Here is a 13,092-nt window from a genome sequence, read left to right as displayed (position 1 = left end):
TTAGGCCCAATTCTCTGAACTTAAAGCAAGCTGTATCTCTAAAACAGGGTTGTTCCTATCTCTGCTACATATTTTCTGACAAACAGCCTGAGTCATATAACCACATAAGCTAAACTTGACTGCAAACCAACAATATGATAGATATTTTTGTAATTTAAAAGAGTTTTTTTCCTGCATTTTCAGATGACTGCTATGATCTAGACAATGAACAACAGAGGGAAATTCTTGAAGAGGAGGCTTTTGAATTAAAATGCTTTGACACAACTGATTTATTGAAGCCGGACAAGGATGGTTCCCTTATATTTCAATGCTACAAAAACGCTGGTGTGATTATAACCACTGATCAAAGACAGCGGATACATTCAAATAACTTTTCCCTTTGGTTTTTGCCTGTGTCATTGACAGACTCTGGGAATTACAGTTGTGCTCTATGGTGAGTAAGTTTTGCTTTCGACTGCAAGTGACAAAGAGATATACTGAATCATTGAATTATTCCAGCTTTAAAGAGGGGTGTCCTGATTCTGGGTTAGTACATGTAGATGGTATCAGTTGTCAGCCTATCCTGGTAAAATGGAGAATAGCAGAAGAGTAGCTAAGAGCTTTAATTTTCGGTCCATCATCTATTGACTAATGCATAAGTTACTGAATCACTCGGATAAATTTTCAAGTGTCCAATTCCATCGGGCAAGCCCACCACCAACCTTATGGAATCGATGCGAAGCTCGAACCATTTTATGATTGGGCATCATTCGATTAATCTCAGGGAGCTGTCAGTGCTGACAGACAACATACTGTTTGGGCTGGGTGGGAAATCCTCCGCGAAGCTGAGCCAGCACTGGAGCTGAGACAGGAGAAATTGTAATGGGGAATAAGGAAATGGCAGAGACATTAAACAAATATTTTGTATCTGTCTTCACAGTAGAAGACAAAATAAACTTACCAGAAATAGTGGGGAACCAAGGGTCTAATGAGAGTGAGGAACTTAAATTAATTAAGATTAGTAAAGAAAAAGTACTGGAGAAATTAATGGGACCAAAAGCCAACAAATCCCCTGGACCTGATGGCCTACATCCCAGGGTTTGAAAAGAGGTGGCTGCTGAAATAGTGGATGCATTGGTTGTGTTCTTCCAAAATTCCTTAGAATGGTCCCACTGGATTGGAAGGTAGTAAATGTAACCCGCTATTCAAGAAAGGTAGGAGAGAGAAATCAGGGAATTACAGGCCAGTTAGCCTGACATCAGTAATCGGGAAAATGCTGGAATCTATTATTAAGGACGTGGTAACGGGACACTTAGAAAATCATATGATTAGGCAGAGTCAACATGGTTTTATGAAAGGGAAATAGTGGTTGACAAATCTACTGGAGTTTTTTGAGGATGTAACTAGCAGAGTAGATAAAGGGGAACCAGTGGATGTAATATATTTGGATTTTCAAAAGGCATTCGATAAGGTGCCACACAAAAGGTTGTTACACAAGATCATGGCTCATGGGGTTGGGGGTAATATATTAGCATGGATAGAGGATTGGTTAATGGACAGAAAACAGAGAGTAGGAATAATCAGGTCATTTTCGGGTTGGCGGGCTGTAACTAGTGGGGTGCTGCAAGGATCAGTGCTTGGGCCTCAGCTATTTACAATCTATATTAATGACTGAGATGAAGGGACCGAGTGTAATGTATCCAAGTTTGCTGACGATACAAAGCTCCATGGGAAAGTAAGCTGTAAGGGGGACACAAAGAGCCTGCAAAGGGATATAGACAAGTTAAGTGAGTGGGTGAGAAGATGGCAGATGGATTATAATGTGGGGAAATGTGAGGTTATTTACTTTGGTAGGAAGAATAGAAAAGCAGAATGTTTTTTATATGATGAGAAACTATTAAATGTTAGCGTTCAGAGGGATTTGGGTGACCGTGTACACAAAACACTGAAAGTTAACGTGCAGGTGCAGCAAGTAATTGGGAAGGCAAATGGTATGTTGGCCTTTATTGCAAGGGGGTTGGAGTACAAGAGTAAGGAAGTCTTGCTGCAATTGTACAGGGCTTTGGTGAAACCACACCTGGAGTACTGTGTATGGTTTTAGTCTCCATACCTAAGGAAGGATATACTTGCCTTAGAGGGGGTGCAATGAAGGTTCACTAGATTGACTCCTGGGATGGGACGGTTGTGCTATGAGGAGAGACCACTGAGTAGAATGGGCCTATACTCTCTGGAGTTTAGAAGAATGAGAGGTGATCTTATTGAAACATTTAAGATTTTGAAAGGGTAGATGCTGTGAGGCTGTTTCCCCTGGCTGGAGAGTCCAGAACTAGGGGGCAAAGGCTGAGGATAAGAGGTTGACCATTTAGGACTGAGATGAGGAGGAATTTCTTTACTCAGAGGGTGGTGAATCTTTGGAATTCTCTACCCCAGGGGGCTGTGGATGCTCAGTTGTTGAGTATATTCAAGACCGAGATCGATAGATTTTTGGACTCTAAGGGAATCAAGGGAAATGGAGTTGAGGTTGAAGATCTGTCATGATTTTATTGAATGGCGGAGCAGGCTCGCGGGGCCATATGGCCTACTCCTGCTCCTATTTCTTATGTTCTTATAGGGTACGGTAGCATCGTGGTTATATTACTGGACTAGTAATCCGGAGTCATGAGTTCAAATCCCGCCACGGTAGATGGGGAATTTAAATTCAATTAATTTTTAAAAATTCAATTAATTAAATAAAATCTGGAATTAAAATGCTAGTATCAGTAATGGTGGCCATGAAACTAACAGATTGTCGTAAAAACCCATCTGGTTCACTAATGCCCTTTAGGGAAGGAAACCTGCCGTCCTTACCCGGTCTGGCCTATATGTGAATCCAGACCCACTGCAATGTGGTTGATTCTTAATTGCCCTCTGAAATGGCCTAGCAAGCCACTCAGTTGTAAAATCTCTCTTTTAAAAAAAAAGTCACAATAAGATTAAAACCGGACGGACCACCCAGCATCGGACCACTAGGCACCAGACATGACAAAGGCAAACCAAGCCCAGTCAACCCTGCAAAGTCCTCCTCACTAACATCTGGGGACTTGTGCCAAAATTGGGAGTGCTGTCCCGCAGACTAGTCAAGCAACAGCCTGACATATTCATACTCACAGAATCATACCTTCCAGCCAACATCCCAGACTCTTCCATCACCATCCCTGGGTATGTCCTGTCCCACCGGCAGGACAGACCCACCAGAGGTGGCGGTACAGTGATATACAGTCAGGAGGGAGTGGCCCTGGGAGTCCTCAACATTGACTCTGGACCACAAGAAATCTCATGGCTTCAGGTCAAACATGGGCAAGGAAACCTCCTGCTGATTACCACCTACCACCCTCCCTCAGCTGATGAATCAGTCCTCCTCCATGTTGAACACCACTTGGAGGAAGCACAGAATGTACTCTGGGTGGGGGACTTCAATGTCCATCACCAAGAGTGGCTCGGTAGCACCACTACTGACCGAGCTGGCCAAGTCCTGAAGGACGTAGCTGCTGGACTGGGCCTGCGGCAGGTGGTGAGCGAACCAACACGAAGGAAAAATTTACTTGACCCTCGTCCTCACCAATCTACCTGTCGCAGATGCATCTGTCCATGACAGTATTTGTAGGAGTGACCACCGCACAGTCCTTGTGGAGACGAAGTTCCGTCTTCGCACTGAGGACACCATCCAACGTATTGTGTGGCACTACCTCTGTGCTAAATGGGATAGATTCAGATCTCGCAGCTCAAAACTGGGCATCCGTGAGGCGTTGTGGGCCATCAGCAGCAGCAGAATTGTATTCCAGCACAATCTGTAACCTTATGGCCCAGCATATTCCTCACTCTACCATTACCAACAAGCCAGGGGATCAACCCTGGTTCAATGAGGAGTGTAGACGAGCATGCCAGGAGCAGCACCAGGCGTACCTAAAAAATGAGGTGCCAAACTGGTGAAGCTTCAACTCAGGACTACATGCATGCTAAACAGCAAAAGCAACATGCTATAGACAGAGCTAAGCGATCCCACAACCAACGGATCAGATCAAAGCTCTGCTGTCCTGCCACATCCAGTCGTGAATGGTGGTGGACAATTAAACAACTAACGGGAGGAGGAGGCTCTGTAAACATCCCCATCCTCAACGATGGCGGAGTCCAGCACGTGAGTGCAAAAGACAAGGCTGAAGCGTTTGCAACCATCTTAAGCCAGAAGTGCCGAGTGGATGATCCACCTCGGCCGCCTCCCGATATCCCCACCATCACAGAAGCCAGTCTTCAGCCAATTCGATTCACTCCACGTGATATCAAGAAATGGCTGAGTGCATTGGATACAACAAAGGCTATGGGCCCCGACAACATCGCGGCTGTAGTGCTGAAGACTTGTGCTCCAGAACTAGCAGCGCCCCAAGCCAAGCTGTTCCAGTACAGCTAAAACACTGGCATCTACCCGACAATGTGGAAAATTGCCCAGGTATGCCCTGTCCACAAAAAGCTGGACAAATCCAATCCGGCCAATTACTGCCCCATCAGTCTACTCTCAATCATCAGAAAAGTGATGGAAGGTGTCATCGACAGTGCTATCAAGCGGCACTTACTCACCAATAACCTGCTCACCGATGCTCAGTTTGGGTTCCGCCAGGACCACTCGGCTCAAGACCTCATTACAGCCTTGGTCCAAACATGGACAAAAGAGCTGAATTGCAGAGGTGAGGTGAGAGTGACTGCCCTTGACATCAAGGCAGCATTTGACCGAGTGTGGCACAAATGAGCCCCAGTAAAATTGAAGTCAATGGAATCAGGGGGAAAACTCTCCAGTGGCTGGAGTCATACCGAGCACAAAGGAAGATGGTAGTGGTTGTTGGTGGCCAATCATCCCAGTCCCAGGACATTGCTGCAGGAGTTCCTCAAGGCAGTGTCTTCGGCCCAACCATCTTCAGCTGCTTCATCAATGATCTTCCCTCCATCATTAGGTCAGAAATGGGGATGTTCGCTGATGACTGCACAGTGTTCAGTTCCATTCGCAACCCCTCAGATAATGAAGCAGTCCTAGCCCGCATGCAGCAAAACCTGGACAACATCCAAGCTTGGGCTCATAAGTGGCAAGTAACATTCACGCCAGACAAGTGCCAGGCAATGACCATCACCAACAAGAGAGAGTCTAACCACCTCCCCTTGACATTCAACGGCATTACCATCGCCGAATCCCCCACCATCAACATCCTGGGGGTCACCATTGACCAGAAACTTAACTGGACCAGCCACATAAATACTGTGGCTACAAGAGCAGGCCAGAGGCTGGGTATTCTGTGGCGAGTGACTCACCTCCTGACTCCCCAAAGCCTTTCCACCATCTACAAGGCAAAAGTCAGGGGTGTGATGGAATACTCTCCAATTGACTGGATGAGTGCAGCTCCAACAACACTCAAGAACCTCGACACCATCCAGGACAAAGCAGCCCGCTTGATAGGCACCCCATCCACCACCCTAAACATTCACTCCCTTCACCACCGGCGCACAGTGGCTGCAGTGTGTACCATCCACAGGATGCACTGCAGCAACTCGCCAAGGCTTCTTCGACAGCACCTCATGAACCCGCGACCTCTACCACCTAGAAGGACAAGAGCAGCAGGTACATGGGAACAACACCACCTGCACGTTCCCCTCCAAGTTCTGACTTGGAAATATATCGCCGTTCCTTCATCGTCGCTGGGTCAAAATCCTGGAACTCCCTTCCTAACAGCACTGAGAGAGAACCTTCACCACACGGACTGCAGCGGTTCAAGAAGCGGCTCACCACCACCTTCTCAAGGACAATTTGGGATGGGCAATAAATGCTGGCCTCACCAGCAACGCCCACATCCCATGAACGAATAAAAAAAAAGGGGGAGGAGGCAATCCAGGGTGGGCACGGAGGCACCCGCAGCAGGTGGGAAGGTTTTTGTGGGCCGTGAGGAGCATTAATGCTCCAACATAACTATCTGGGCTTGATTGTCCTTTGGAGGCTACGATTCACAAGAGAAGTAGTGACAAAGTAAAATGCTGCAGGAGAAACTTCCAGTCTAGTTCCAGGACAGGCATGGTGGCAAAGTGACAATTGCCTTGAACTTCTTTGCCTTGCATTCTTTTCAGGATGCCACTGGAGCTATTAGTTAGTCTGCAGTGCATCGTTGCATAAAGCAAATGGCTGATGCCTTGTTTGCAAGGGCAGACAGATACATCACTTTCCACATAGGCAACAGAAAACAGATTATAAAATCATAAAGTTACAGCACAGAAGGAGGCCATTCAGCCCACCGTGTCCGTGCCGGCTGTAAAATGTCAATGGATGTTATTTATATGGACTTCCAGAAGGCATTTGATAAAGTCTCACATAAGAGACTGTTAGCTCAGATAGAAGCCCATGGAATCGAGGGAAAAGTACGGATTTGGTGAGGAAGTTGGCTGAGCGAAAGGCAACAGAGAGTAGGGATAATGGGTAGGTACTCACATTGGCAGGATGTGATTAGTGGAGTTCCACAGGGATCTGTCTTGGGGCCTCAATTATTCACAATATTTATTAACGACTTAGATGAAGGCATAGAAAGTCTCATATCTAAGTTTGCTGATGACACAAAGATTGGTGGCATTGTAAGCAGTGGAGATGAAAACATAAAATTACAAAGGGATATTGATAGATTAGGTGAATGGGCAAAACTGTGGCAAATGGAATTCAATGTAGGCAAATGTGTGGTCATCCACTTTGGATCAAAAAAGGATAGAACAGGGTACTTTCTAAATGGTAAAAAGTTAAAAACAGTGGATGTCCAAAGGGACTTAGGGGTTCAGGCACATAGATCATTGAAGTGTCATGAACAGGTGCAGAAAATAATCAATAAGGCTAATGGAATGCTGGCCTTTATATCTCGAGGACTAGAGTACAAGGGGGCAGAAGTTATGCTGCAGCTATACAAAACCCCGGTTGACCGCACCTGGAGTACTGTGAGCAGTTCTGGGCACCGCACCTTCGGAAGGACATATTGGCCTTGGAGGGAGTGCAGCGTAGGTTTACTAGAATGATACCTGGACTTCAAGGGTTAAGTTACGAGGAGAGATTACACAAATTGGGGTTGTATTCTCTGGAGTTTAGAAGGTTAAGGGGTGATTTGATCGAAGTTTATAAGATATTAAGGGGAACAGATAGGTTGGATAGAGAGAAACTATTTCTGCTGGTTGGGGATTCTAGGAGTAGGGGGCACAGTCTAAAAATTAGAGCCAGACCTTTTAGGAGTGAGATTAGAAAACATTTCTACACACAAAGGGTGGTAGAAGTTTGGAACTCTCTTCCGCAAATGGCAATTGATACTAGCTCAATTACTAAATTTAAATCTGAGAAAGATCGCTTTTTGGCAACCAAAGTTATTAAGGGATATGGGCCAAAGACAGGTATGTGGAGTTAGATCACAGATCAGCCATGAGCTTATCAAATGGCAGAGCAGGCTCGAGAGGCTGAATGGCCTACTCCTGTTCCTATATTCCTATGTTTCCTAAAAAAGCTATCCAGCCTAATCCCACTTTCCAGCACTTGGTCCGTAGCCCTGTAGGTTACTGCACTTCAAGTGCACATTCAAGTACTTTTTGAATGAGTTGAGGATTTCTGCCTCTACCACCCTTCAGGGACTGAGTTCCAGACCCCCACCACCCACTGGGTGAAAAAAGACTCCTCAGCTCCCCTCTAATCCTTCTACCAAATACTTTGAACCTATGCCCCTGGTCACTGACCCCTCTGCTAAGAGAAATAGGTCCTCCCTATCCACACTATCTAGTCCCGTCATAATTTTATATACCTCAATTAAATCTCCCCTCAGCCTCCTTTATTCCAAGGAAAACAACCCCAGCCTATCCAATCTTTTCTCATAATTAAAATTCTCCAGCCCTGACAACAACCTCGTAAATCTCCTCTGTACCCTCTGTAGTACAATCACATCTTTCCTGTAATGTGGTGACTAGAACTGTACGCAGCACTCAAGCTGTGGTCTAACCAATGTTTTATACAGTTCCAGCATAACCTCCCTGCTCTTACATTCCATTCCTCGGCTAATAAAGGAAAGTATTCCACATGCCTTTTTAGCCACCTTATCTACCTTTCCTGCTACCTTCAGGGATCTGTGGACATGCACTCCAAGGTCCCTTTGTTCCTCTACACCACTCAGTATCCTCCCATTTATTGTGTATGCCCTTGCCTTGTTTGCCCTCCCCAAATGCATTACCTTACACTTCTCTGGATTGAATTCCATTTGCCGCTTTTCTGCCCACCTGACCAGTCAATTGATATCTTCCTGCAGTCTACAGCTTTCCTCCTCACTATCAACCATGCGGCCAATTTTTGTATCATCTGTAAACTTCTTGATCGAGCCCCACCACATTCAAGTCCAAATCATTAATATATACCACAAAAAGCAAGGGACCTAGTACTGAGCCTTGTGGGACCCCACTGGAAACAGCCTTCTAGTCGCAAAAACACCGGTCAACCATTACCTTTTGCTTCCTGCCACTGAGCCAATTTTGGATCCAACTAGCCACTTTTCCTTTGGATCCCAAAGGATTTTACTTTTTTGACCAGTTTGCCATGTGAGACCTTGTCAAAAGCCTTGCTAAAATCCATGGAAGACACTTGCTCGTAATGACCCCTTTCCCATTAACAGTGTACACCGTGCCCAGCAATAAATCACAATCAGCAACATTTGCCCAGTCTCCCTTCGTATTTTTCAGGAAGACCACTCCTCTTCACTGTATATGTCTTTTCCACAGCCATACAAATGAAAATGTCTGCACACTCTACAACTCCCATGCCAACATATTTGGTTTACCAAATTGCCCCTGATTCTAAAGCTTCCCTTCCTAACAGTCTGAATGTGTTGTGATGCTGTGCCGAATCTTCTCCATGCAACCCAGTGGTTGTAACCTGTGAGGTGACTGGCAGCTGTGTGTCTATGAAAGGCTGTTGGGATTGAGGTTGCTCTCGAACTTTGGTAGCACAGCCTCAAGATGGTACTGTTGTCAGCTGTGGAGCAGCCTGGCTCTGCCCTTTCTCTGGGCATATGTGATGTCATCAGAGGAGGGGGATGGCAGAATAGTGTGGATGTGTTGTCATTCGGAGAATTAAGATCAACCATTGCCAATTCTGGCTTGCCCCTGGCCCCACTTCCATGTCACTGTGCTCACTGATCGCTGCATCTCCTATCAATAGTTCTCTCCATTCTACTAACCCACTCAATTAAGCTATCCAAGGTGGAGGTGACATTGCATGACCGTGCTTGTGCAGCAGCAGTGGGCTGCAATGACTATTCATTAGAGATGTAAAGCTTGGTGCCACATGACAAACTGTAAGTTTTCAATGCTGGGCATGAAAACCCAACATGTGCAGATTGTGAAATCCTCCACAATAACTGCCATGTGCTAAAACCTTCTATGTAAGTCGCGCAATGACTCCAACAATCTGTTATATGCCAAAAGCATCCTTCTTTTAAAAGCTTGGGCTTCATCGGGTGTGGCTGAATTTGAGATTACATTCCATCCAGGTGCTTCACGCTCCTTCTGTGCCACCTTCACCTGCTCCTGTTCACTTGTGCTCGTCATTTCACCCCAGTGTGCTGCCCTCAAATTGACTAGCGAAATTCCACCAGTAAAAGATCTGTCTTTCTGATCATAACCTCCTGAATTATAACTAAACTGGTTCTGTTTTTTTTGTGTGCCTTTAATCCTAAGGAAACGTCAGATTTAAATTGCAATAATCCAATTGTATTAAATGTCCATTTTGATATTATACTTATCAATATTTCCCCTGACTGCTTTTCAGAACTGTTTCCATTGTAGCTACACAATCTAAGCTACAACTAAACTAATAAGATCGAATATTTAGAACCTAAACTAAACTTTGATTCTCTTAGGGAGGAGGCTCATATTAGGATTAATAGCAGACATTTTTTGAGGCAACTAAATGGTTTAACTGTATAAAAGACTAATCTATTTAAATTTTTATGTGTTATTACTTTGATCAATATTATAATTGTGATCAATATTGTATTTTTTGTTGTATAACTGTGATCAATATTTTATTTATTTGTTTATTATATAACTACTATCAGCATTTTCATTTCAGGAATACATCTTTCTGTGTAATGGATGTTTTTCGTATACAAGTATTTCAACTACCACATGGCCAATGCTTTCATGGCAATGTACTTGGATTGCCTCAGGAAGAATCCCCCGCTTCTGTACAGATTTATTGCCCTGAGATAGAACACTATGTTCAAAAAGTTTCAGTTCTGCAATGGTTCAAGGTATGAGTATCAGCTCGTGTGGAGCATAAACATCGGCATAGGCCAGCTGGGCTGAATGGCCTGTTTCTGTGCTGTAAATTCTACGTAATTTTACATACTGATAGCACAGTACTTGTGTGACTGTGCATTGGGTTGTTGGTATTGCTGTGCATATGCTGAGAGCAATGCATATTTGGTCTTGGTCTCTGATATTCAGCAGGGTAGATTGGATGACAAGGGGCCTTACCGATTAGGGTTATTACTATCCCTTTGTCTGCCACCACAGACTACCTGGTTTTTGTTGGATACATTTGACAATGGAATAAAATAAGAAAATGAAATAAAATAAGATAAAATAAACAAATAAGAAAGATACAAAGCTATAAAATATTGGCCCGGAATATGCGTTGAGTGGCAAATGAACGGCGCCTGCTGCTCGTTAGATTTAAATGTACCAACAAACTATCCATGGGCTTTTGAGCGCCAACTTGCTGCAATGGGAAGCTGAAAAAAGTGCAGCGTCTTCTCCCGGGCACCTGTGAGCTATGTGAGTGGGGCAAGGCACTGTCTGTCCCCCTCAACCAATCCAGATTGAAGCATCCTTGACAAGCTGTGCAGAGTGAGAACCAGGAAGTGAAAGCTAGAACAGTAAATTCAAAGTAAAATCAGTTAGAGAAAGCAAAATAAAGAGAGAGTAAGAAATATTGAATTAAAAGTCAGAAAGAAAAAAGACAAAGAAACATTTAAAAAAAAATATTTTTAAAATGTTCCAACAACAATTAAAATGGGAAGAAATGAGACTCCACATTTTTACAAGTTAATTTTCAGTGCTAGAGAAGTTGTTTGGCAGTCATTAAGACTTACCACGCCTTTAAAAGTTAGCTTAGACCTAAAAAAACCAAGTGTACCTTTTTCTGTGTAGATTAATTTGTTTACAGCTGGGCAGAAGAGCAACTTCGCGCTGGTCCATTCATTCCAACAATGATTCAGCCAGTGATCTGTCCTTCCCAAGCAGCTTTTGGAGAAGCAGGGCATCTGGTAGAGCAACTTCCAGATTACTGCAATTGATTTTGCATGTGCGCTCGCCGGAAGTTTCTCTTCCATTTGCCCTGAAATAACGGTGAACCCTGTTAGCGTTGCCGTTATTTGAAGAGCAAATTCCGGGCCAATAAAAACTCAATAAAGAAAGCTAAACCAATAAAATAATCACCTCCAAATTCTCATTGTTTGTTGCTACATTCTTCTATGACTGGGGTTCTCCTCCAGTTGCTTTTCTTGCTTGGTGTTTGCATGTAATCTATTTAATAGTTTTCTTAATTAAAACATTTTTTGACATCATACTAATTTCTTTTGGTATGAGATATTGCATTCATGGTTCTAGCAACCTCATCCCAGACCTCTCTGCACGAACAGAAATTGGGAATGTATGGTAATGTATTCCTAAAAATAGAGGCACTGCACATTTCCACCTCTACCATAGGGTTCACTCCTGGTTCTGTATACATGGTGCATTTTGATCAAGATGCCATTTTTTGATTTGTTCTACCACCATTGTGACGAGGTGGTAAATTATAGAAATTAGCAGCCTTGTTTTCAGCTCATTATGTTACTTACCACTGATTAATGCTAACATTCAGTGATTGGATGGTTTTACTTTCCACTGCCAGTAAGTTATGTATGAAAGTTATGTATGGTCGTCTTATCTAAGGTCGTCTTATCTAAGGAAGGATATACTTGCCTTAGAGATGGTGCAACGAAGGTTCATTAGATTGATTCCTGGGATGAGAGGGTTGTCCTATGAGGAGGGATTGAGTGGATTGGGCCTATACTCTCTGGAGTTTAGAAGAATGAGAGGTGATCTCATTGACAGAGTAGATGCTGAGAGGCTGTCTCCCATGGCTGGAGAGTCTAGAACTAGGGGGCATTGTCTCAGGATAAGGGGTCAACCATTTAGGACTAAGATGAGGAGAAATTTCTTCACTCAGAGGGTTGCAAATCTTTAGAATTCTCTACCCCAAAGGGCTGTGGATGCTCAGTCATTGAGTATATTCAAGGCTGAAATGAATAGATTTTTGGAATCTCGGGGAATCAAGGGATATGGGAATAGAGCGGGAAAGTGGAGTTGAGGTTGAAGATCAGCCATGAGCTTATTGAATGGCGGAGCAGGCTCGAAGGGCCGTATGGCTCCTACTTCTTATGTTCTTAATTGGAAAGTTACATTTTGCCAACTTATTGAAGTTACAGGCCAAAATGCCTTTATGATAGATAGTTTAAAAATAGGGCAATATGCACTTTCAACATTGCTTTCCTTTTCAGGACTGTAATCCTATTTCAGTTGGCAAAAAATACTACTATAATGACAACCAACTTTTAATTAGAGATGCAAACTCTGAAGATAGTGGAATGTACACATGTAAACTCGAATACGAACACCTTGGCAAGAAGTATAATGTAACAAGGACAACGGAATTAAAAATGAAAGGTAAGTCAATTGGTAAAATCACCAGTCTTCCTCTCTTCCTCCTACCACAACTAAGAAAATAGATTTTTGAACAGTATGATCTGTTTTACAGAGCCTACAGAGCCAATATTTAGGACAAGTGTTTGCACTGTTATGTAATTGGTAAAGAGCAGTACCGATAGATACCTGAGAACAGAATGCCTGCTATCTCAGCTGTAGAATGGAGTGAAAGAAGGTAACATAGGAGGGTTGAAGAAAAATGTGGCATATAAAAGAAAGAACTTGCTTTTATATAGCACCTTTCATGACCTCAGGATGTCCCAAAATGAAATGAATTGTTAT

At 43.6% G+C, this 13,092-nt stretch overlaps 1 protein-coding gene across 1 annotated transcript in view; it reads left to right on the top strand.

Moving 5' to 3' along the window:
* LOC137323181 (interleukin-1 receptor type 1-like) overlaps positions 1 to 13,092 on the top strand; it is a 105,893-nt gene that overhangs the window by 85,613 nt on the left and 7,188 nt on the right. Inside the window, exons 13-15 of the mRNA XM_067986690.1 lie at positions 184 to 433; positions 10,130 to 10,310; positions 12,606 to 12,771. Coding sequence (XP_067842791.1) covers positions 184 to 433; positions 10,130 to 10,310; positions 12,606 to 12,771 — 597 coding nt within the window. The remainder of the gene's footprint in view (positions 1 to 183; positions 434 to 10,129; positions 10,311 to 12,605; positions 12,772 to 13,092) is intronic.

The sequence above is a fragment of the Heptranchias perlo genome, chromosome 6 (assembly GCF_035084215.1).
Source record: "Heptranchias perlo isolate sHepPer1 chromosome 6, sHepPer1.hap1, whole genome shotgun sequence".
Classification (NCBI taxonomy): Eukaryota; Metazoa; Chordata; class Chondrichthyes; order Hexanchiformes; family Hexanchidae; genus Heptranchias; species Heptranchias perlo.
This window is presented reverse-complemented; position numbering and strand designations above follow the sequence as displayed.